Consider the following 25755-nt stretch of genomic DNA (forward strand, 5'->3'; position numbering starts at 1 on the left):
TCTCGCTGACCCTGCAGACACCGTCACACAGCCCCCATTTTGTTGGGGTTTTATTTTTTAAGTTCTTTGTTCTTTTCTTTTGATTCTAGTTAGTTAACATAGGTGTAGTATTGGTTTCAGGAGCAGAATTCAGTGATTGATCACTTGCATGTAACACCCAGTGCTCGTCCCAACAGGTGCCTTCCTTATTGTCGGTTCTGACCTTTGCCCACACCCCCAAGAGAGAGAGAAACAAGTCACTTATTCCTGGTGGGAAACCATTCGCAAGTGAATCATCCTGCCTAAGCCAAAGGTCTCTTGGGAGCGAGGGCATCTGTTTCCAGAGGGACACGGGGCGCTGCGAGCTGCCAGGAACGCCTCTGTTGTGGCCGTTGGCCACAGAGCCGGCCAAGGGCAAACCTGGGAGTTGGGTTTCCCACCCTGTTCGTCACGCCTGCCAGGACCAGGGGCCCTCTCTCATCTGCATGTGTCACACTGCCCGTCCAGCCCCAGGCCCACCACACAGCCCCGCACCAGCCTCCCTTCCCGTCTGCACAGCAAACACCTTCCCGACTCCCAGACGGCTGGGCGCTCGGGCCCTCAGTGGAGCGGAGTGCCCCATATGCTTTTGCCAAGGGAGCTTCTGCCGGGCACTGTGAGTTTCGATGAAGAGAACGACGCCAGGGCTCCATGGGGTCAGAGAGCCGCTGGCTACCGGGAGGGAGAGGGGCACCGGGAGTGCCCACACGCCCTGCCCTCCCCGCTCGGCTCTCACCGCAGCCCCGGAGAGCTGCCAGAGCACCCGCCAGATGCCGCACAGAGGTCCCCTGGGCGTGCTTTAGGGAGAACGCCCATCCTTCCTAGTAGCAGCAACCCCAAAATAAACCAGAAACTTAGCTCAAAGAATGTGTCTCCGGAGGCCCTTTCCCATCAGATCGCCGGCACACTCAACCAGACAGACCCTGTTGAAAATTCAGTTTGAAGGTCATGGATTCAGGGCAGGACCACAAACATAAGAAAGGTGTCTGTGTGTGTTCTCTCCCCCGCCCCACTCTCCATCATCTCTCCTTTTACTCCCCATCAGGGCTTCCAGCCAGGGGTGGCCCTTCCTTGGGGACAGGAAGTGTTCCACCCCCCCCCCCACCCCCACAGGGACCTGCAGGCAACAAGTTCAGGGAGGGAGCAGGGGTGGGTCTCGAAAAGAGCATATGTTCTGGGCACCCCCAGGAACTGAGCCTCTTCTCTGTCTCCTTGAGGTCGTGGTCAATGCCCTGGTGGGCGCCATCCCCTCCATCATGAACGTCCTCCTCGTCTGCCTCATCTTCTGGCTCATCTTCAGCATCATGGGCGTGAACCTCTTTGCGGGGAAGTTTGGGCGGTGCATCAACCAGACTGAAGGAGACCTGCCCTTGAACTACACCATCGTGAACAACAAGAGTGACTGTGAGTCTTTCAATGTGACTGGCGAATTGTACTGGACCAAGGTGAAAGTCAACTTTGACAACGTAGGGGCCGGGTACCTGGCCCTTCTGCAGGTGGTAAGTCCTTCTTCCCACTGCTTTTCCAGCAACAGGCACCTTCACCCACAGTGTGGGCAGGAGGGGGACAGTGGGGCCACTCTGGTTCCTCACGATAGGGTCACAGTGCCCAAGGAAGGCTAAGGATTCTCCAGAGACTTCGTGGCTCCTTGGGAAGTCTCTGGATTTTCCATTCTAGAACAGATACCACATTCTCCCAGAGGCATGGCATTGGGGGTTCAGCACTGACGCAGAACCAACCCCCCAGCCAGGAGTCAGGCGGACAACCTCACGCCATCAGCTTGGCAATGTGATGGCACAGGTTAAAAATCAAAGACCATAGACATGCAGAGTCGGAACTATTAGCCAAGCTGCGACTCCAGCCTTGTGTTATAAAAGGTAATAATACCTCCTGTGTTGTTCCAGAGAACATATTTACTTCTACCTCTGATGCGCAAGATGTGTGATGTTGAAACATACATGACCCTACCCAGTCTTTCCAAAGTTTCCATTGATTTGGGAGGACGGAGGCTTCAGTGAGCCTGATACATGCCATAAACTTAACCCACAAATAGCCGTAACACATACAGCCACAGCTTCTTGCCAGCCCGGTCTTGAGACCAGATACCTGTCTCTCGTCCCCAAAGCAGAGGGACACTCAGTGGACTTAATGTACATCTCCTCACTCTTGCGGGCCTCCCTTAAACCCCAGGGGTAGCTCTCTCCAAAGACTCCCCTGAAATACCTCCTAGAGGACAAGATTCAAGCCAAACCCAGAGAGCCTTCTGTTCCTGGGACTTCCCTCTGGACGACAGAATTTGTAGACTGAGAACTGCCAGCCGTTCCAGACAAAGCAACACAGTGGCTGGAAAGAGAGTCACAAGCATCTCATCACCTTGGATGCTCTCCAGCAGTTTCCAGAGCTTTTCCAGGCCTCTCTCCACAGGGCAGGGCCTCCTGGCACGGCGAGCTGAAGTAGCCTGCCTCCTCTGGGGCAGCCTCAGTTTCCCCATCTGCCCTACCTGTGTCATAAGAACTCTCAGGCCTGGAAGTGTGTGTGGGCAGCTGTACCCTGAAAGGAGGCTTGGGCAGGTTTGGAACTCGGCCAAGGACACAAGTGAGATCCCCCTGGGCAGTCGGCCTCGCCACCACACGTCTCTCAGGCCCTTCCTGAACCTTCCTAGCAGCCCCGACTGGGGCAGACAGTGTAGCCAACGCCGGAGCCCCGTTTCGTGCGACCTCCTCCTTTGCCGCTCTGGAGGGTGGGCTGGAGCAGGTTTGTGTAGCCTACAAGAGCTGACTGTTGCATTTTCAGATACTTTGCAAGTCCTGATTAAAAATTAGATTTTATAAACTGATAATTCACTAAATGACATTAACACAAAATCATGGGGCGCCTGGCTGGCTCAGTCGGGGGAGCACGCAACTCTCAGTCTCAGGGTTGTGAGTTTGAGGCCCATGTTGGGTGTAGAGATCACTTAAAATAAATTTAAAAACTCAAAATTCACCATTACTCCCTATTACTCTCTATGCTCTTGAGGTTATTTACATGAGCTATAGCTGTACAGTGGAAATACTGTAATGCTAGGCTCCTGTGTGTCTCTTCCCAAGTCTGTGTTCAGTAAGGAGACGTTGATAACTTGAAACGGGCCGTGGGGGGGAGTGTTTACACCGAGAGATTGGCGAACACAACAATCAGGGCTTTGTTTGCTTCTGGAAAGCCATTTGTTAGCCATTTACCAACACACCCGTGGCAAGAGGACCCCCGTAGGTACGAGGGGAGGTTGAGATGTTTCAGGACCTTCCTGAAAGGCCCTGGAGCAGAAGCCACGTGGTTCTCTGAGGGACATGGCAAAGGGGGCCAGGTCAGCGCTGGGGCGGGATGCTAGCTTCTCATAGGAGGATAGTCCCTGGCCTCATCTGTCCAGATAGGAGCCCTAAGTACCTCAATAGATGGAAGTTAAGTGATTTTCTTGTTTTTTCCTTCCAGGCAACATTTAAAGGCTGGATGGACATTATGTATGCGGCTGTGGACTCCAGGGGGGTAGGTAACCACGCTGGCCTCTCCCACCAAGTCAGGCACCTGAGTCTCCCGGATGCTTGGCCACTAGGGAATCCGTGTCCACACCCATAAGCCCACCCCATACAGGCCAGATGTCTCGTGTCAACCTGCAGTCGGGCCTGTCTGGAACGCCCAGGCCTGGCCCTGGGGCAGAGTTGCATGGTCTCCCAAGGAGCCCCAAATCCGCAAATATCTTTCAAATGAAATTCACTGTCATTTGCTTGAATCTTAGTCTTGCCCCAGGAGAGACAGGGTAGAAGGAATAGAAATGCAGATCAAGTTTCTTCTGTGTCTTTGCACCCCACCCAATCACACTGATAGTTCAGTGAACACTGGGGGTGCTGAACAGACTCAAACCTCCCGACGGCCCAGGGTGGAAGCCAGACTGCACCACCGTGTCAGCCCTGAGCCGTCACCCTCCTGAACCCCTTCCCCACCCACCCCGGCCCTGCTCTGCACGCGCGTGCACACACAGACACACAGCCCCGTGCTGGTGACCTTCCTGTGGACACACCCTCTCACCCGTGGAGGGGACACCTCCAGCCGGCCCTCCCCCATTCCCGCCTGTCTGATCCCCCTGTCTGATTTCTCCCCCTTAGTTTGAAGAGCAGCCCCAATGGGAATACAACCTCTACATGTACATCTACTTCGTCATTTTTATCATCTTCGGGTCTTTCTTCACCCTGAACCTTTTCATCGGTGTCATCATTGACAACTTCAACCAACAAAAGAAAAAGATACGTAGAGCGCCTGCCCCCTGTGGGCTGGCAGGGCCGGGCTGGGGGCCGGGGCACTGAGGAGCCGTTCTGGGCCCCAGCCCCGCGTGGCCTTCCTGCTGCAGATGGTCCTTTTCCTGCTGCTGCTGGAGTGGGTGGGAGAGGGGGCATCCATGAGGTAACAGGCCCAGTCTGTTGGAGTGGAAGGAGGGGCCCCAGGCCTGCCCTAGTCTACCCGACAGGTGAGGCTCCTGAGAGGAGCTGGGCTGATGGGACTATTCACCAGGATCAGGAAGGTGGGAAAGGGGGACAGTGGCCCCGGGTCAGGCCATGATTGGGTTGTGGGCAGACCAAGTAGACAGAGAGAACCTCGGGGTGGCTGAGCTGAGCCGGTGGGGGGAGGGGGGGAGATGGGGAGTGGATTTGCATCTCACAAAGCCAGAGAACCCTCAAAGTGAAGGGAGACAGGGACCCTGGAAAAGCAGATTTGGGGAGGAATCTCTGGCGAATCTCCAGCAACATACTTTTCTCCAGCAGGAGAGGAAGTGAGGAGGAGGCCGACCGAGGCACCCTCATCAAGGAGGCAGGATCCCTATCCCCCCCCATGCCAGAGCCTCTAGGAACCCCTAAATGAGTCTGGTGCCTGTCTCTCTGCACTTAGGGGGCCAGGACATCTTCATGACAGAGGAGCAGAAGAAGTACTACAATGCCATGAAGAAGCTGGGCTCCAAGAAGCCCCAGAAGCCCATCCCTCGGCCCCTGGTGAGCCAGTTCCCGATTCAGCAAGAGTGGGGAGGATGTGCTGAGGGGGCCTGGGAAGCCCCCCTCCCCAGGACCAGCTATCAAGGCCTCTTCACAGTCTCTCAGCCTAGCCCAGGCCCCTCGGTCAGGCCTCTGACCACACGGAGGCCTCAGACTGCTGGAGAAAGTGAGGCAGGCCTGGGAGGACTGTTAGAACCAGGATCACTCCCTCCCACAGGAGTCCCTCTGCCTCCGAGCGCTCCCTCCCCACCTGCCGGAGTGCAGCCTTTCCCAGGGAGAGCAGGATGGCCTCTGCACACCCACCTGCATTCACAGCCTTTTCCTGGCAACCCCTGAGTGGGACAGACGTGGCCCAGAGTCCCCTGGCACGTGGGCTGACTGACGAAGCCACTCTCTAGAAAAGGGGGTGGAGGACAGTATTCAAAGTAATTAGGTGACACAACCCAAATCACTAGCTAGGAAGTGACAGGCTCAGTTTTTAAATCCATCTCATCGATTTTATCTAATTCCTACCCTTTCACCATGCTTTATTCTAGGTTAGCTGTGTGTGTGTGTGTGTGTGTGTTCACTTATTTTTTTTTAAATTGTTTATTTTTGAGAGAGAGAAAGACAGAGCGTGAGTGGGGGAGAGGCCGAGAGAGAGAGGGAGACACAGAATTCGAAGCAGGCTCCAGGCTCTGAGCTGTCAGCACAGAGCCCGACGTGGGGCTTGAACTCATGAACCGTTAGATCATGACCTGAGCTGAACTCAGATGCTTAACCCACTGAGCCACGCAGGCATCCCTGTGTTCACTTATTTGTAATCTTCTGTTTTTCCCCAAATAATCTGAGGTGGCTAACAATTAAAGACATACAAATATAGTTAATCGAATAAATAAAATCAATTCCAGGGGCACCTGGGAGGCTCAGTCAGTTAAACATCAACTCTTGATTTGGGCTCAGGTCATGATCTCAGTTTGTGAGGTTGAGCCCTGTGTTGGGCTCTGTGCTGACAGTGTAGAGCCGGCTGGGCATTCTCTCCCTCTCTCTTTCTCTGTCTCTCCTTCTCCCTCTCCGTCTCCCTCTCCCTCTCAAAATAAATAAATAAACAGCTAAAGAAATCAATTCCATAAAGAGTGGAGAAAATTTGTTAACCTGAGGGCCAATCCAATTTCCAGATTGAATTTTAAACCTGACCTTGAGCCATCGGTACAAACAAAAAGAGAAGCACAGTGCGTGTTCTAAGGAAGCTCAGGGTAGGAGAAATCCCTTCCTGAAGGTGGATCGGGAAGACCTCAGAGAAGAGGGGACCTGAGGGCCAGGCCTGGAAGCAGGAGAGACCGGCTGTTTCCGTTTCCTGACTCCTCCCCTCACCCTGACAGTCTGGCTGGGGTGTCGGCCTCAGCGGAGGGTACAGCAGGAGGGTGGAAGGTCTGGGCAGAGGGGCAGCAACAGGGGGCCTACTAGCCCATCTGAGGCCCCTGCTGAGCCCATCCTTTTCCCCTCCCTTCAGAACAAGTACCAGGGCTTCCTGTTTGACATTGTGACCAAGCAAGCCTTCGATGTCACCATCATGTTCCTTATCTGCTTGAACATGGTGACCATGATGGTGGAGACAGATGACCAGAGCCCCGAGAAGGTCAACATCTTGGCCAAGATCAACCTGCTCTTCGTAGCCATCTTCACAGGCGAGTGTATCATCAAGATGGCCGCCCTGCGTCACTATTATTTCACCAACAGCTGGAACATCTTCGACTTCGTGGTTGTCATCCTCTCCATCGTGGGTGGGTATGCAAGTTGGCCTTTCCTCCAGTCCCGGGTCTGTACTTAATGCCAAGTATACTAGTCTTCTTCGTTCTTTTCTCTGCATTCCTCACCTCTCCCTACCACACACGCATACACACACAGCCACAGGGAACTTGTCTGGGAACGCCTACTCAGTCCAGGGGAGCCATCCTGGCAGAGAAGCCGGCACCCCCTCATGCCCCGCCCCTCCACGGGACCCTGGAACACAGCTTTCTGCTCTCTGTGAGAGCTTCAAGAATGAGTCTGGGAAGGAGAGCGGGGGCTGGGCAGACTTCCCTGCCCTCCCGAGGGAAAGCCTGCAGCCTAGGTTGAAGGAAGAAGGGGCTTACTCAGGGTGAGGTGAGTCTCCAGGGATGGGAGCAGGTGGCCCTCTAGGGTAGAAGTTATCCCTGGAGATGGAAAATTCTAGAGTCTAGCCACCATTGTGGGCCAGGCTCCTTCAGACATCACTCACCTTGTGCATTCCGCCTTATAAAGTCAGCGGTGAGACGAGGATATCAGGCAACTGGGAACGGAAGAGAGAGGATTCACACTTAGTCTGTTTGGGCTGCTCTAACCAAACACCAGACCGGCTAACCCAGAAACGACAGAAATTTATTTCTCACAGTCCTGGAGGCTGAAAGTCCACGATTAAGGCACCAGCAGGGTCATGTTTTCTGGTGAGGGTCCTTTTCCTGGTTCATAACCAGCACAGTTGCATTGAGCTACAATTCACATACCATAAGATTTACCCTTTAAAGTAGATTTAGTCGTTTTTAGTATATTCACAGAGTTGTGCAACCATCACCGCCATGCCTACTTTTAGACGACTGCCCTCACCACCAAAAGGAACTCCATACCCTTTTAGCAGCCACTCCCCATTTTCCGTCTCCCCAGCCCCTGGAAACCACTAATCTAAAATTTGGAGAGACTGCCAAGCTGTTTTCCAAAGTAGACACATTCCCATCGTCGACGTATAATGGTTCCAGTTACTCCACACCCTCGCCAACACTTGTCGTCGTCTTCAGTTTCTTACTATAGTCACCTCGGTGGGCACGAAGTGATAACCACGTTGAGGTTTGGGTTCACACTTCCCTAATGACTAATGACGCTGAACATCTTTTCATGTGCTCATTGGTCATTTTCTGTGGTGTGTCTGTCTTGGTATGTAACACGAGAGATGTCTTGGAGAAGCATCTATGCAAATCCTTCGCTCATTTTTTAATTGGCTTATTTATGTTTTTATCGTTGAGTTGCGAGAGTTCTTTACGTATTCTGGATACCGGTCCCTCGCCCGATACACGATTTGCAAATACTGCCTCCCATTCCGTGGGTTGTCTTGTCACTTTCTTGGTCATCGTCTCTTGAAGCACAAAGTTTTTCATTTTGATTAAGTCCCAATTTTTTTTTTCTCTCATCGCTCGGGCTCAGAGCCCAAACTCTTGACCCCTCCGCCGTGCAATTCTGCCATGAGGTGGCTGACTTTCCTCTTTCTGCCACGTACAGCTTTTGCCTTTGGTGAACTCAGAGGGAAACACGGGGGCTAAGGCAGGGGCTGTCATAGCCGCAGTGACAGAGGGTGGCCAGAAGCTGGAAGTAGAGTGAGGAAATACTCTGGGAGGTCCCAGGCAAGAGTGAGGGTGAGCACGCCTGGTGGGACTAGAGAAAAGCTTTAGAGAATGCAGGATGTCAGCCGCAGCAAGGGGGCCGATGAGGGACACTCTCAGAGGCTTCAGGGAACACTACCGGTCCTGGTCCTTGGCCATACTGCAGAGGCTTGGTTAACAGGTCGACTTGGAGCCAGAGCGTCTGAGTCGAGTCCCAGCGTCTCACTGACTAGGTGACAACATGGGTAAGTTACCTCACTTCTCAGTTTCCTCTTCTGGAAAATGAGGATTATGGTATCAGCTTACTCCCCCCTAGGGTGCCCGGAAGGCCTAAATGGATGGATATAAAATGCTCAGCCCAGTGCCTTCTTGACAGTAAACAGGACACGTGTCAGCCAGTGACATTATTACGTGAGGAATCTGGAAAGGTCACGTGGGCCAATACAAAGCAAGCGTATTTCACTCTTTCTCCTGTAACTTACATCCCTGCCTCTTCAAACTGCAAGCCCAGGGTTAGTCAATAGAGACCCACGGGTGGGAAGCCCTGGATGCGAGCAGGGTTGGGAGGGTGACAGAAGCTATCTCAGAGAGGCTGAGTGGTGACAGGTGTGGCGTGGGGGAGAACCCTGACTTCTGGGCCGGTGCTTCTTGCCCTCCAATGTGCCCGAGAATCGTCTGGGCTTATGAGAACGCAGTGGGTCTGGAGGTGGAGCTGAGATCCCACATTTGTGAGAAGCTCTCGGGAGATCCCAGGGCTGCTGGCCCTCGGACCGCACTTTGAGTAATGAGAAGCTGAAAAGCCTGAGCTCTGGTCCGTGCTGGGCCACCCAGATGCTGAGCAAGTCCCTTCAGACCTCAGAACCCAAGATCTAGAACATGGGCCCCGTCCAGCTCTGCTGTGCGGGTAGTCCCGGAAGACTAAGGGACGAGAGGTCTGGGAAGGCGCTTTGCAGAGGACGTGGTACTTTGGGTCCTCCTTTCCTGCGTCAGAGATGAGAACGAAAGACCAAGAGAGGTGGGGGGGACGCAGGGTCCTTGCTTGCCCCGGTCAACCCGGTCCTCCTGAAATGGCCTCCTCTCCTTAGCTCCTGGCTGTACAGAGACCCCCTCCGGTGATGTGGGGCTGAAGGCAGGACAGGAGTGCACGGGTGGCCATGGTCTCTGTTGTTTCCCACAGGCACTGTGCTCTCAGACATCATCCAGAAGTACTTCTTCTCCCCGACGCTCTTCCGAGTCATCCGCCTGGCCCGAATCGGCCGCATCCTCAGGCTGATCCGAGCGGCCAAGGGGATCCGCACGCTGCTCTTTGCCCTCATGATGTCCCTGCCCGCCCTCTTCAACATAGGGCTGCTGCTCTTCCTCGTCATGTTCATCTACTCCATCTTCGGCATGGCCGGCTTCGCCTACGTCAAGTGGGAGGCCGGCATCGACGACATGTTCAACTTCCAGACCTTCGCCAACAGCATGCTGTGCCTCTTCCAGATCACCACGTCGGCCGGCTGGGACGGCCTCCTCAGCCCCATCCTCAACACGGGGCCCCCCTACTGCGACCCCAACCTGCCCAACGGCAACGGCTCCCGGGGGAACTGCGGGAGCCCGGCCGTGGGCATCCTCTTCTTCACCACCTACATCATCATCTCCTTCCTCATCGTGGTCAACATGTACATCGCCATCATCCTGGAGAACTTCAGTGTGGCCACGGAGGAGAGCACTGAGCCCCTGAGCGAGGACGACTTCGACATGTTCTATGAGATCTGGGAGAAGTTCGACCCGGAGGCCACCCAGTTCATCGAGTACTCGGCCCTGTCCGACTTCGCCGATGCCCTGTCTGAGCCGCTGCGCATCGCCAAGCCCAACCAGATAAGCCTCATCAACATGGACCTGCCCATGGTGAGCGGGGACCGTATCCACTGCATGGACATCCTCTTCGCCTTCACCAAGAGGGTTCTGGGCGAGTCCGGGGAGATGGACGCCCTGAAGATCCAGATGGAGGAGAAGTTCATGGCGGCCAACCCGTCCAAGATCTCCTACGAGCCCATCACCACCACGCTGCGGCGCAAGCACGAGGAGGTGTCGGCCACCATCATCCAGCGGGCCTTCCGGAGGCACCTGCTGCAGCGCTCCATGAAGCACGCCTCCTTCCTCTTCCGCCAGCAGGCGGGCAGCAGCGGCCTCTCCGAAGAGGACGCCCCCGAGCGAGAGGGCCTCATCGCCCACGTGATGAACGAGAACTTCTCCCGGCGCCGCGGCCCGCCCTCCACGTCCTCCACGTCCTCTCCGCCCTCCTATGACAGCGTCACCAGGGCCACCAGCGATAACCCCCAGGTGAGGGTGTCCGACGGCAGCCGCAGCGAGGACCTCGCGGACTTCCCCGCCTCCCCAGACCGGGACCGCGAGTCTATCGTGTGAGCCGCACCCCAGCCGGCCAGGACGCGCCGGGAGGCAGCCACGAGCCGGCACCCCCTGGGCCCTCCTTGCTTTGGGCTCCGGCGTGGGAGACGGGCCTCGGCCCCACGGATCGACGAGGCGGAGCTCTTTCTGTGGCCGCCACGCCGCCGGCCAGAGGCCCTTGGCCGAGCCGACCAGACGGGGCACACGCCGGTGGCCGGGTCTGGCCGGGCAGCACCCCGGCGCCCTGCGAGGCAGCGCTGTCCCAGCTGCTGAGGCGAAGTACAAAGCTGAGACTGTACGTGTCGTGAAGGGGCTTTCATAAATTTATTATATTTGATATTTTTTTACTCGGGCAAAGAACTAACGTTTTTTCCATGGACGTCGGCAGTAATTCACTCTGCCTTTTCTTCACTCCAAACGGGAGGGTCTGTGGAGCTGCTGGAGGTCTGTTCTCAAAGCAAAAGTGAAACGCAGAAGGGGTCTCCCCTGCTGCTTGGGCTGTGGTGCCAGGAGGGCCGACCCCCTTGCCTCGCGCGCGCGCGTGCGCGCAGTCCACGCACAGGGGCCAGACACGGGCCACGCGTGGCCCCGGCTCCCCTCAGGCACGTGTCGGGCAGAGGGGTTCTTGTCAGTGGGCGCTCACTCTGGCCTTCCGTGGTCCCCAGGGTCCTGTCTGCCGCCCGTGTTTTTATGCAGGCCATACTGGGGTCACGTCTACGAAACGGAAAAGCTTCCAGGAGGGAATGGCCCGGGTCTCAGGGCCGGTCCTGGGCACTGATGTTGCCTTTTCTTCCCAGGAGGGCCCGGTCTTCTGCAAGAGTATTAACATTAAGGCGAAGGGCACAAGGGAACCAGCCCCACGCACGGCCCGGCCCCCAGCTTATCCCAGCTCCCAAACCCGGCAGGCCCTGCCCCACAGGCCGGGAAGAGAAGTCTGAGCCCGGCACCGTTAGGGCTGAGAAGCTGAACAGGCTTCAGCCGTGTGAAGAAGGGAATCTGTTGTCGTGGCCAGGGCTCTCTTTCCAGACCTTTCCGCCTCTCACCTCGTGTGCGGGTGTGGGGAGGGGGGATCTCCTGCGCGGTGCCCAGCGACGCTCCAGATGGAGCAGGGAGGGCATCACGGGCCCTGTGCCGGGAAGGAAGGAGCCTTGGGGTGGTCAAACCGTTCCCTGCCCTGGGAGGAGCCTGGACTGTGGGCTTCCTTGGCGAAGAGAGCGGCGTGGCCCCGGACCAGCCCCTCTGGCTCAGCCTGGGGTCCTGGTGGCACCCGCCCGCGGGACAGTCCGGGGCAGGGTCCGGGCCGTCCACGGGTCTTGTGAGAAGGCCTTTTCAGGGAAAAATACTTTTTCTAGTCCAATTCCCCCGGGGGCCTCTTCAGCTGCTGACAATCCTATTTAGCATATGCAAATCTTTCAACGCAGAGACCTGTCACCCGCGAGTGACAGTGTTGGCTGGCGGAGATATCCCAGGTCTCCAGCAGAGCCGCCGCCCGCCTCGCGGGGCAGCCCGGGAAGCCGGAAGCCCGCTGCCCCTAACCTACCTCGCCGAGCCGTCAGAGGGCTGGACGATCGTGAGCTCGTGGCAGTGCGGAGGGGGCATTGCCGGCGAGTCGAGTATTACGTTTCTTTTCGTCGCCCCGAGTTCCCTTGGTGGCGACCCCAGCCCCCACCCCACCCACCCGAGGGACTTCTCTTCTCCCGTGTTCCCCTTGAGTCCAGTGTGGGACGTGGTTTGACCGTCCCAGGCACACTTCTCCGAGTGGAAACCTTATTTTCGTAGCTCCCTGTGCTTTGCTCCGGGCTCCGAGAGGCGTGTGCCCCTCCCCGGCACTCTGTGCCCACTGCAGGCCAGGAATGCGGGTTTGGAGGCAGGCCGGCTGGCCGCCCAGCTGGCCGGAAGGGGCTGTGGTTTCATGTGTCCGCGGACGGCCCGGGAGCCCTGAGACAGGTGCCCGGGCTGTGGCCGAGGCAGGGTGAGCTGGGCCCGACTTCTTGGCTTTTAGCGTGGCTCTCTCTCTCTCTCTCTCTCTTTTTTTTTTTTTTTTTTTCCAGAACTGCACGATGACCAGCAGGAGGGGAGAGGAGGGTGGGGAGAGGAGGGAGCGTCGAGTGCCAGCCGTTGTTGTCTGAGCTAATCGAGCACTTCTCACCAAACTCCGTGTATAAATAAGATACATATTTTTAAAACAAACCAATAAATGGCTTCCATGACCTGGCCTGGGCTCTGTTCTTGTGTTTTGATGAGGATGGCAACCCGGGACAGCGGTGGCGGTACAGGGGGGACGGGATGAGATCCCGAGAATCACGCGGGACTTCCCGTTGCTTTCCCGGGAAACCAGCTGGCAGAGTGGCCGGTCCAGGAAAAGCGGGGTCACCCCGGTCCTGCCTTCCGGGACCCCCGATCTGGGGCACTGCAGAGAAGCAGGGCCGGGATTCGGGGCTCCCACGATGGGAAGGGTCGGGAAGAGGGAGGTCATGGAGAACAGCCAGATGGTCTTTGTGTCAAGCCAGGCTTGGACCCAGGACGCCGGACCCTGGCTTCCTCGCCCTCACCTCCCCCTGGCTCCTCACCACCGCCCCTGCACCCTACCAAATGCGATCTGCGGCCAGCAGAGGCCTCCTTGTGGCTGGGTCTCTGTCCCATCTTGCGGGTCCCCTCCGCGGCACCTAACTCAGCAGACAGCAGCCCCTGCTCTTCCCGGGCCTTCTGTGGCGCCAGCCCCTCCCGGCTCTCCTCCGGTCTCTGGGTTCGCCTCCCTTGGGGGCACGGCCTCCAGCATCCGCCTGAATGACCGAGGGCGTTAGGCCCTGGGCCCACTTGCAGGAAGAGGGCAGGAAACCCCCTCTGCCCCAACCCCGGCCAAGCTTTGGGTCCTGTCTTTATCTGGAGCCCAGTTTTCTCCACTGAGCCCCAGGCCGGCATATCCGGCTGCCTCCTGGGACATCCGCAAAGCCTTCAAGCCCAACCGTCCAACCTGGGCTCTTCTGTTTCATCCGGAGCATCGACTGCAGTCTCTTCCACGCCCCGTCGGCGCTGCCTTCTCCGTGTCCTGCACTGGCCGCTGCCGGGGTTGAAACCAGGGCAGCTCCTCAGGGGCCTCCCCCTCCGTCCTTGTCTATTCCCAACCGCTCAGCTACCAGAGTGTTTTAATCCAAGATCATTCCCTCCAGGATAAAACCCTTCGCTGGCTTCCTGTTGCCTCAGGGCCCAGGCAAGCCGCGGCCGGCCCCCGGCCCCCGCCAACTTCCGTGATGTCCTCTCTCCCCAACCCCCAGGGACCCAGGCTCTTTCCCCCTCACGGCCTTGCCAGCTTCTGGTTCCCTCCACCCAGAACCCTGGCCTCCTCTCCACTCAGCCCTTAGGCCTCGTCCTAACGTCACCTCCTCTGGGAGCCTTCCCTGACCATCACTTGTCCCCACTCTGGTACTCCGTACCCTTCGTTGCAAACACCTGCAGAGCCCGTGTGGGAACAAACCTGACGCCCGTGTCATCACACCCAGCCTTTATTTTTGTCTCTCCCTGTCCCTCTCGGTTTTATTCAGTGGAGACAATCGCCGGGGCCCCGGATGAAAACAGGGCCGATCCTGGGGCCGTTCGGCTCAGCCTGGGGTAAAACAGCAGCCTCCGGCCGTGCTGTGAATGTGATCTCAGCCTGGTCCTGAGACCGCCCGATCCCACGAACAGTCGATATGGGGTGGCCACGCTGCTCCTCTTGCGCACGCCACACAGGCAGCTGAAGGGGACTCTCCTGGGGGCTTCTGGGGGATTTTCGGAGACTCCTTGCTGGGCCATCTCCCTGCAGTTTCCTCAGCCCCGGAGGTGCGCTCTCTTCCAGGGGCCCCTGTGACCCCGACCTTTGCCCGCGGGCACCTGTGAGTCCATCCGCGGCCTCCTCCTGCCAAGCCCCTCCCTCGACCCCTCAGGCGGCCCTGCTGGGGTGGCGCCCCCAGGCCTCTCTGCCGCCCGTCACCTCTGGTTCTGGAGAAGCACTCAGAGCACCTGCTTCCTGCCCCACACACACTCTGGGGTGCGGCCATGGCCAGCCGCAGCCTGCTCCACAGCCGTCACCGGAGCAGCCGGCCCGTGACCCCTCTCCTCTGTCCCAGGCAGAGTCAGGCCCCGTCACCTGTCCACCTGCGCTTTCTCAGACCCCGAGCTTTGTCAGCGAGGCCCCGTCCTCTGTGTCTCCAACCTGCTAAAACTCTCCAAGAGGCCCCCTGCAGACCCAGGGAAGAAGTCGGCACACCCCACCGGGCCTTTTTGTACCCTCGATGGGACTGTGGGGTCCCAGCGTCCGGCATCATTTCCCTTGACAACCACCTGCGTATGAGACGGGGCTTGGCGTCCTGACACCCTCGGTGTGCGTCCCTTGGTCAAAACCGGGGCAGAAGCAGGCCACCCTAGCCTCCCGTGGCACTTGTTTAATCGTCTTTCCCCAACGGGACGGAGGCTTTCCAGGGGGCCGGCCACATCCCCGTGGCGTGGGCCACCACCAGCTGTTTTGAGAATAAAGTCAGATTTTGGAACAGCAGCGTCTCCTCTGCGGTGAGGAGGAGCGTGGTCGTGTGCGACCGGCGTTCCGGATAGGCAAGACGCCTCGGGTGGGCGCCCGCGGGGACAGCGGGCGGGGGTGGAGGGGCGGCGCCTCCCAGAAACCCCCGTGGAAACGGTGGGAACGGCCTGAGGACACGGCTCGTGGCCGGTCTGCTCCCCGTGCAGCCGGGACCTCGCGCAGCCGCCGGCCTGGCCGGAGCCCAGCCAGTGCCGGTGGAGGGAGAGAGGCTGGGACACCCACCCTGCACCGTGAAGCCTCGGCCTCGTCTCTGGCAGCCCCCGGGTCACGGCCGCGTGGTCTGGGCCCGCGCAGCGGCTGTCCCCTCATTCTCAAAGCCCAGGCCTGGCATCCGGGCTTCCCGGGGGCCCCCCGTGTGGGGCCTCCCCCGGCTGCCCGAGGCGGCCCTTCGCCTGGCGTGGCGGGGGGCAGGCTCCCCCGGAGGGAGGTGCGAGCGGGGCCACGGCTGTCACGCGCCGTGCTGGGGTGAGGCCGGGGTCCAGGCGGCGGGCGGCTCTGAGGGACGGACGCCGGCTTCTGTGTCACGGTGAAGGCATGCGGCCCAGAGAGCTCGACCCTTGGCAGGCAGACAGATGCTCCTGGGCAGACGTCAGCTCTCACCCCGGGGCCACGGCTTCGGCAGACGCCCTGCCCCGTGCCAGCGGCGTCTCCGCCCGCGGCCCCGGCGGCCACGAGACCCGAGCCCTGGTGCCCGGAGGGAGGGAGGGCAGGAGGGACAGCGACAGCGCGGGGACAGAACGGGCGCAGCCGCTGCTGGCTCGGGGAGGCCACAACGGGGTCCGCCGGCACAAGGCGTCCACACCGCTGCGCAGGGCCCTGCGCGCACGCACACGCCCGCTGCGAGCAGGTCAGCGGGAGGGTCTGCCGCACCCACCGGGCCCCTCTTCTCCCCCCGAGTCCATCCTGTCCTCGGCGCTGCCTGCCCCTTCCTCACAGGCAGTCCCACCCGCCACTCTGTGTTCCCCTGGAAGGTCAGGCACGGGGCCATCTGACTCCTCACCTACATGGGGACACACGCGGATCCACACACGTGCACACTCGAGGCACCGTAATCTGGGTCTCCACTCTGGGAGCAGCAGCGTGACATCAGGGAGATGCCTGAAATCCCTCAGATGAGCCTCAGGCTTCCTGTCGCCACCCCCCCCCCCGCTGCCCCCCCCCCCGCCACCAGGGGCCTCCCAGGACAGAGGCAGGCAGACAGGCCAGAGGGGGTGGCCGAGGGCCTTTGTTCAGATATTACTCTCAAAGGCTGGTGCTGCCGAGTTCTGTCTGGGGAGCCCCAGGGGGGACCATGGGGACCCTGCCCGAGGCACCCCTCTCTTGCAGGTGTCCCAAGTCAGTCTGAACGGCAGGGGTGGGGGCTGGGCCAGTTCAAGCCTAGCACGGATGACGATCACCCGGACAAGCACTTCCTCCCGTGCCAGCTCACGGGGCTGGCATCCCCGGGCGGCTGCCAGGCACCTGCTGCCGGAGAGAAAAGCCCCATCATCCCGGCCTTTGTGGAGAGACGGACTGGCTCAGATTCCAGAGAGGCGTGCGAGTGACACGGAGCCCCCCTGCCCGGATGTGGGCTGGCCGGGCAGGCGGTATGTCCTGTCCTCCTACCCTGCTCCGTGCCCAGCCTCTGTGGGCAGAGCCTCGGAGAGCGGGAGCTGGGATCCTAGGTGCAACCAGCCAGGGGGCCGAGCTTGCTGTTCCAGCACCGGCTCCTGGAGCTGTATCTCCTGGGGGACCATCTGTCGGCCACTCACCCTCCCAGGCTGCACCCCCTCTTCCTGGAATGCCAGGCACCGGGCCGGCTCTGCGTGCCCGGCTGCGGGAAGAGCCGCAGAACCGCTGAGGCCCGGGAGGGCTTGAGCAAGAAGAGAGGCCGGCTTCACAGAGATAATTGGGCCTCCTGTATCCTGCATCAATGCATCACATTTATAGTCTCCTCTCCAGACAGGAGGCGATGAGGAAATGACAGAAGCCAATAAGGCTAATAAATAAAGAGTAATAGAATAACCAGCATGTGCAGCCCAGCCCCTGAACCCCAGAGCCAGGAGCAGGGCCGAGCCACTCCCCTCTGTCTCTGTCTTGACTTCAGCCACAGGACCCAGGGGACAGTGAAACCGGTCCCCACGGCGTGGAGGATGGGGGTGGGGGACGGCCGGATTTCCAGCCGCTCAGGCCAAAACGCTTGGCGTCCTCCCTGCCTCGCCTCTCCCTCACGCACACCCCACATCCAACCCAGTAGGAAATCTTGTTGGCCCTACCTTTGAACTATATCCCAATCCAAACACCTCTCAACACTGCCACCCGCCACCATGCTGGTCTGAGCTCTGCCTGGATTGGTACAAGGGCCTCCCAGCTGGTCCTGGCCCCAGACCGCTCCTGACACAGCAGCCATTCGGATCGCAAATGCTCAGCACAGAGCCCCCAGGGACCCCTTGCGCTCAGACCACAAACAGCCGGAGCCCTGGGCAGCCCTCCGTAACACACCCCTGCCCCCCAGTGCCTGTCTGAGCCATCCACAGCCGTGTCTCTTACTCCGCGTCAGCCACACGGCTCCTTGCTAGTTCCTCCAGCAAGGCTGAGTGCTCCTCGCCTGGGGACTTCAGCATGGACTGTCCCCTGCCTGTCACCCTCTTCTCCCAGAGAGCAGCGTGGCCCTCCCTCCCCTCACGTCTCTTCTGTCTCTTTTGCAATGAAGCAGCCAAGACCATCCTATTTTCTACCCTCTGCGGCCCACCGTTTTTATACTTGAATCAGCTTCGGGGAGGTATGATTTACACACGATAAAATTCACCCACTGAAATGCACGGTCTGATGAGTTTGACGAATGCATAAGCAGTAGAGTCACCACCAAAATCACTCTATCAAACATTTCCATCGTTCCAAGGAGGTCCCCCCACCCTCGTCTCTGGCAACCGCTGAGCTCTTTTCTGTTCCTACAGATCTGCTTTCTCTGGAGAGTTGGTACAAAAAGAATAATACTGCGCGTACCCCGTCGTGTCCGGCTGCTGCCACCCAGCACAGGGCACGTGAGCCTCGGCCATGCTGCTCGCGTCGTCAGCTCCTTTCCAGCGAACGGTGTTCCGTTACATGGATGTGCCACGGCTTAGTTTGCGTTCAATAGCTGGTGTAAACATTTGGGGTGTTTACAAGGTTTTGTCGTCATGAATGAAGTTGCTCTGAACATTCGTATACGGGTGTTTGCGTGGACACATTTTTTTAACCTCTTGGGTAGATCCCTAGAAATCGCATCCCAGGGTCCCACGATCAGCGTATGTTTGACTCTGCACGTTAGCAAACGCTTTCCAAAGCGCGTGCGCGGGTTTTCACCCCTACCGGCAACTGAGAGCCCCTGGTGCCCCGACTCCATATCCACGACACCGTCTGGTATTGTCAGTCTTCTTATTCTTTTCTTTAATTTTGGCCCTTGGAGTGGGTGTGGCCTGTAATTTTAATTTGCCTTTCCCTGATGACTGATGACGTGGAATATCCCTTCGTGGCTTATTGGTCCTTGTCCCTTCTTTGGTGGAATGTCTGCCACTGTAGGCAAGGAGCTCTCAACAAACGCTCTACTTATCGACATCATTATCTGAAGGAGCAAAGCCCCCGGGCGGCGTGGCCACATCCTGTCGCTCTGCCTGGGCGGAAGCAGGAATGTGTGGTCCAGAGTCTGGTCTCCCGTTTCCTCATCTGTGAGATGGGCGGAACAGGAACGTGAAGGGTGGGGTGAATTAGGATGTGCGGAGAGCTTACAGCGATCTCAGGTACAGAGTCAGCGCCTCATAAAAGTCTAGCGTGGTGATGACAGGTATTATCCCTAAGCAACCCCCAGACAACTTGCTCCTGTCGATGCCATCGCCCTCCCCAGAGCCCTAGGTTTTCTCTGCGAGGGGTTGGGACCATCCCTAAGGCCCTTCTGCGATTCCGAGCTGTTCTCTGCTGACACACCTCTCTCAGGTCCCTTCCTCCACCCAGGGGCACCCTCCAACGGCCACGCACCCCCGGGACCCTCATCACACACACAACACCGCAGAACGGCCTGGGGACAGCTTCTTGGTCACCAGTGAGAGGGACCGCGAGAAACGGGAAGGAGTCTAAGGAATAGCCAGACGACAGATGACGCCAGACAGGACAACAGGCCCTGGGAGGCCGAGGAATGTGGTATGGCCTTGCAGGGATGCCACGCCTGCCCCACAGGGGCTCAGCATGTTCTCCCCCCTGCCCCCCTCCTGCCCCAGCCCTCTCCTTGGCTCAGTTCCCGAGCCGGGCCACCAGGCCTCCCCATGAGCCCGCCCTCGCCCCAAGTGACCTCTGGAGGAGAGCTGGGCCCCCTTCCCCAGACAGGAGCAGGACAAGAGTGACCGGGAAAGCAGACCACCCAGGTCTGGGGCCCGAGCCAGGGCGCCATGGGGAGTGAGGAGGAGGGGCTGAGAGAAGGCCCAGCAGGCCAGGTCCTGCCTGCCAGGCCGGTGGCTGGCAAAGCTTCGAAGGCTTAGGGGCCGGTGGCCAGAGCAGGGAGGATACGAGGCAGTGAGGGGCAGGGGTGCAGGAGGGGAATCTCTGCCGTGCCCCCGCCCCGCCCAGTCACTTCCACCGGGCAAGCTCTTCAGGCTCATTGTCACCGCAATTGTGGGTAGCCCCGCCCAGCCACCAGCCCCCGCCAAGACCGCCCTGGTACCCTGCTCATGCCCTCCTCCCTGCAGGATGACTCATCACCTCAGAGCTGTGCCCTCACCACAAGCCTGCTGTCAGGCCCCAGCCACATGGCCCCCCGAGCCAATTTCTTGGCTCCCGGGCCCCAGCTGAAGACCACCCAGCCCCAAGGAAAGCCTCACCATGAAGCCCCGTGCCAACCCTACGGGGGTATGACCGAGCCGTCCCCGCTTTCTCCTGTGGAGACCACCATGTTTGCAGGATAAACAAAAGCTGAGCAGTGGCCAAGGCCCAGCCAGCAGGGCGGACGCCAGGAGCGAGTGTCAGTAGGCCTCAGAGCCAAAGGCGGTCTCCCCTTCCTCACTCACTCCCACTGATGTCGGCCGACACACGGGACCAGCTGGGGAAGCTGTGACATCTGTCCAGTCCTCCTTTAGCAAACACGCACTGAGCATCTTACAGATTCTGGGGTCCTAATAACGAGCAGAAGCAGACAAGGCCTCTGTCCTCATGTAACTCACAATCGAGCTGGGAAGACAGATGTTAACCTCAAAAGCCACAAACGAGGGCCGTTCAATAGTGACAAAACTGGGTGTTGCTGGGGGGCAGGGGGGAGAGTACTAATTATGTCCGGGCGGTGGAGTCGGCGAAGACCCCTAGTGAAGGCATGGCATTTTTGTTTTCCCGAGATGGGTACTTGGCAGGCGGAGGGAGGAGCGAATGTGGAGGTCTGGATGTAGAAGGAATGTGGCCCCTTCCAGGAGGGAAGATGGCCCCTGTGGCTGGACCCAGAGAGTGAGAGGGAGTCCCTCCCGGGAAAGGAGTCAGACGTGCCCCTGGGGCACCGTGGAGCTGTCCACGAGGTTTTCGGTCTGTGCTTTGTATTATTTGGGGAAGGGCCTGACTGCTAAATGGGTTGAACTTCGGTAAGGCTTACTTTAATAAGACTCCGCCTCCTGCCCTGAGGGAAAGTTTTGTGGGAGGCCAGAGCGAATGGCGAAAATAGGTCAGGGGGGGCCTCTGTCAGGAGAGACCATGGTAGCTTGAACCGCGATGAGCACTGTGGAGAGTGAGAGATTCGGGAGCTGTGTAGGAGGCAACATGGTGAGACCGAGCACCCAAGAGTGGGTGAGGAGGCTTCCTTGGGGAAGGTGCCACGGGAGCTTCCTCAGGTCCCCTCCTGAGCTGGCTCTCGGGCCTCCTCCATCTGCCCCAGGGAGCACTTGGCAAGTAGCATGGATAATTCATCGGGGGCTTATTCCATTTAGGAATTACTTCTAGGCCCCATCTTCCCTAATTCTGTCCTACATCCACCATAAGCAGCATGAGCTCAAAAAGACAGCGTGTTCCCGGCACCTGCTTGAGACAGTCACACATCGCCAGTGACGGGAAAAATGTTGGCTTCCCCGGGGACTGTGAAGGCACCTGTATGAACTGCCCCCCGCCCCGCCAGCCCCCTGCCTGAACTGCCCCAGAGCACAGAGCGCAAAGGTGGCCTCAGGCGGCTTTCAATTTTTTCTATTAACCAATCAAGGATTTACATGACATATCCCCCCTTGAGGGAACTTTGCCTTCAGCTTGAATTGTTGAAAAAACACAGCAGGATTTGGGGTCTCCAGCACTGCCACATCACTATCAAGGACACTCAGGCACCTCACAGGGCCCGGCCCAGGATACCAGAAGATAGTACCATTCCTCAAAGTCAAGGGGAGCCGGGTGGGGGCCCCTACTTTAACTCCCCTCTAGGCGATGGTCCTGTGGATAAATAACCCCAGTCCCTAGTTGAGAGCACAGGCAGAATCTCAGCAAGGCGGGGCCTCTAGAATTCCCGACAGAAGCTTCACTCCGTGCCGAAGTCAGCCCTACCCCATGAAACACAGGCGGGCCCTTGCTGTAAACCTCAGCCACCACCCCAGACTCCCGCTGTCCTCGGGATAATTTCATTTCCGAAGGCTGTGGCCGCAGGTCTTTACGGTGGGCACCCTGCTTCTACCCCAGCAGATCGCCTTCCCTTCTCATCTCAAGAAGGAGCAGCTGGGTATTTTCTTCCCTTCTGGAAGCTTGGACTGCTTCTGTAAATTGACGCGTTTCCTCCAGGGCCAGCGCTGCATACCAGCGCTCTCAGGGAGGGGAAGACTCGGATCTAGTCTCAAAACAGTTAACTAACTCCCAAGTGGGGTCCCTGGCTACCCCGCTCACCCTACATTTGTGTCACGGAGAAAGCCAGTCAAGTGGCCTTCACTGGACTCCAGGCATTTTCCTTTAAATTCTACCGGTACCTGCTACCTATGGACACAGCAAGTGGGCCGTACTGGGCAGTTACTCTTCCCTGCTGGCCCCAGAACCCTGAGGAGGCTTATTAGAGAGCAGACCTCCAACAGTACCCCCTCCCAGCCTCAACACAGGCTTTGGTCTAAGTGTTTTTCATGCAGGAAAAAGGAAAGTTTCCAGGTGGAAATCTTCCAAATGTGTCTTCCCCAATCACCTTGTCACCGGACTGTTCTAAGCAAAAACTTTCTCATAAATTATCTTTGCCTTTGGCTGTTCACACACAAAGGTCACATAGTTGTCTGCCTCTGATATCACACACGTAGCTGGGGAAATGGTTTCAGAGGTTCCCACAGCTGGAATCTCCAGAGGAATTCTGACCAAGAAAGGGGAGATGAGGTCACGATGAAGAGGGACAGAAGGAAAAAGAAGGCGGGCAAGACTCAGACAGTTAGAGAGGGAGAGGGGACTCTCTCCCTCTCTGGGTCGTCTCGCTCCTTTCCCCCTTCCATCTCTGATTTACAGCTTCCTCAGCGCTCCCCCCACCAACCCATCCAAGTGAACAGATGATAAAAGCAGTTAACCAGAAGCAATAATACACCAGCGTCACTGAGCACACGCAGCACCCAAATCTTGGTTTGTAAATACTATTCTCCATTAAAAAACGGGACTCCTTGGTGGAGTGGCTGATTCATTGTTAGACCAGAGAAAATAGAAGATGGCCCGGAGCATCTAGTGTCAGAAGATAAGTTGGGGCGCCTGGGTGGCTCCGTTGGTTGAGCATCTGACTCTTGATTTTGGCTCAGGTCATGATCCCAGGGTTGTGGGATTGAGCCCCATGTCAGGCTCTGGGCTGATCGTGGAGACTGCTTGGGATTCTCTCTCTCTCTCTCCCTCTCTCTCTCTCTCTCTCACACACACACACACACACACACACACACACACACACACAAATTAAAAAAGAAAAAAAAAAGGTAAAAGAGTGCTCAAAGACTGGCCAAATGCCAAAAGACACAGGAACCAGTTTGAATGGGCCGATTAGTGAATTTGGAAGGAATGATGGAGATTAAAATCACCAATGGATGAAAACTAGTGGGTAAAAGTATTTCTCACGGTTACTTTTTAATTGTGAAGAGAAGACAGCAGTTGTACTCAGGGAGAATTTGGCGCATGCCACGTAAACCGAATGACCAGAGGCAACACCTCTCACAAATGGGCAATTGGACACTGGGAGCCTCCCCATGTGGTACTCTGAGAAAGACAGTGTCACCTTCATGGCGATCCTGCCAAAATGCGTAACCTAAAACTAACAACGAGGAAAGAACAAAACAGAATTTGAGCAACATCATTCCACAAAATAACCGGCATGAACTCTTCAAAAATTTCAAGTTCACGAAACACAGAGAGGCTGAAGAATTTACCCAGATTAAAGCAGGCTACAGAAACAGGACAACTAAATGCAGTGGGTGACCCTGGAACAGGAAAAAAAACAGACATAAAGGAGATGTGATTGAGATAACGGATGAAATTTGAATACGGACTGTGGATTAGTAACAGAATTATAGCAATATTAAATTTTCTGTTTTTGATAACTGTATTGTGGTTTTGTAAACAATACACACTGAGTTATTTCAGGCTAAAAAGACATGGTATCTCCAACTTACTCTCAGGTGATTCAGAAAAAAAATGTGTATGTGTGTATGTGTCTAATGTAGAGTGTATTATATGCACACAAATGCACAGAGAGAATAAAATAATGGGCAAAATATGAATAATATACGAATGATATATGGGAATTGCCTGCAACTCTTCTGTAAATTTGAAATTATGTTAAAATGAAATTTACATAGATCATAACAATGGCCAACAATTACATGTCGCTTACTCTGCCCTGGGCACTGTTCAAATACTTTATGTGGATCAACTCGATACTTAGAGTCCTACAAGGTGCGTTCTGCAGTTTGCCCAAGCTCCCTACATGGTAAGACAGCAGAGCAGGGATCCTACACCAGGCCAATCCGCCTGGATCCAGAGTCTGTGCTCTCAGCCAGTGTTAGAGAACAAGCACCCTTTACACACACACACACACACACACACACACACACACACACGGGCTGCCTGGCACAGAATGGTTACAACCTGAGAATCAAAATAATCTTCAGGTGTGAACTCAGAAGAGGGCCTTTGAGACAGTAGAAGGCAGTTTAGCGCCTTGGGTTTGGGGCGTGCACAAAGACCCTCCTCGGGGGTCCAGGGAGTGTCCTGGACTTTCTGTGGCCCCTGCTCAGTCCTATTTGCCTTTCTGTCCCCTTTCCCCGAGCCCCAAGCCCTGCGTCTCTTCCCCTAGCCTTCCCTGCTCTCCCAGCCCCGATGCCCACCAATGCAGAAATCAGGGATTTCTGGCCTTGGCCTTCTGAACATTGGCTGGGGCCAGACGGAGCAGTGACCCCAAAGCCAAGGTGGAGGGAGCACAACTGAAAGCTGATGGCCACAGGGACTGGAGGAGACCGGACGAGAAGACACTCCTCCTCAAGGAAGAGTAGACTTGAGGCGTGCCCCGCGATAAAAGGGGGTTGCCAGGCCTCAGCACCACGGTCACCGCAGGAGCAGGCTTGGCTGGGGGTGGCCATCCTCCTCGGCACTTAGCCACAAGATAGAAGGAGGCCTGTCCCCTACCACCCTGAGGAGGCTGAGGCCTCACGGGCAGGGACAGAGTCACAAAGCCCAAGCGGGGCCGAGCATCAGGAGGAGGCTCAGGAGTTGGGCCTGTCCGCTCCGGCAGGGAAATGGTGTGTGTGTGGGGGGGGGGGGGGGGGAATGAGATGCTGACGTCTGAATTCAGAAGTGGAGTGGACCCCGCCATCCCCTCGCTGCTGAAGGGCCTGTCACAAGGCGGCCGTGGCTCACACCTGCTTATCAGGGCCGGGGTGTGGAGAGGGTGTCGGGGACGGGAGATAGGGCTGGGACAGGGCTGTCCTCACCGGCCTGCTCTGCCTCCCTCATTCACACCTCCTCAGAGGCCCCCCAGTGCGCTTATCCGCCGCAGCCTCCAGCCTCCAGCCTCCGTCAGCATGCCTCCCACAAGCCGCCGCTGCAGGCCGCCTTTCTTGAAGGAGTACTCCACCCTGGACCGTTCAGACACCAACCAGGGAGGGACCCTGGAGACCACCTAGGGAGGAGATGCCGCTCACCTAAAACCCTACTGCACGCACACATAGGAGCCAGAGTTAGGCTCTGACCCTAGACCAGAGCGCAGAAGGGTCTGAGCCTTAGCCTGGAGCCCCGTGAGGCAGGGATGCAGGGCCACGGTGAAGGGGGAGTGAGAGGGACAGTCATCCGGAGGAGCGCCATGCCTCATGTACACTGCCTCCGGCACACTGCCCTGGAGCCCGCCGCCTGGATGGACGGCAGTGGATGGCAAGGGATTAAAGGCTCCTTCTGAAGTGATGGGCAGAGAGCGGCAGAGAGA

At 57.5% G+C, this 25755-nt stretch overlaps 1 protein-coding gene across 1 annotated transcript in view; it reads left to right on the top strand.

The window, feature by feature from the left end:
• The window catches only part of SCN5A (sodium voltage-gated channel alpha subunit 5), a 93938-nt gene extending 80937 nt beyond the window's left edge, over window positions 1-13001 (top strand). Inside the window, exons 23-28 of the mRNA XM_042999168.1 lie at window positions 1236-1517; window positions 3487-3540; window positions 4158-4295; window positions 4932-5036; window positions 6529-6799; window positions 9585-13001. Of these exons, the coding sequence (XP_042855102.1) occupies window positions 1236-1517; window positions 3487-3540; window positions 4158-4295; window positions 4932-5036; window positions 6529-6799; window positions 9585-10816 (2082 nt within the window). The 3' untranslated portion in view covers window positions 10817-13001. The remainder of the gene's footprint in view (window positions 1-1235; window positions 1518-3486; window positions 3541-4157; window positions 4296-4931; window positions 5037-6528; window positions 6800-9584) is intronic.
• The last annotated feature ends 12754 nt before the right edge of the window (window positions 13002-25755 follow it).

The sequence above is a fragment of the Panthera tigris genome, chromosome C2, assembly GCF_018350195.1.
Source record: "Panthera tigris isolate Pti1 chromosome C2, P.tigris_Pti1_mat1.1, whole genome shotgun sequence".
Classification (NCBI taxonomy): domain Eukaryota; kingdom Metazoa; phylum Chordata; class Mammalia; order Carnivora; family Felidae; genus Panthera; species Panthera tigris.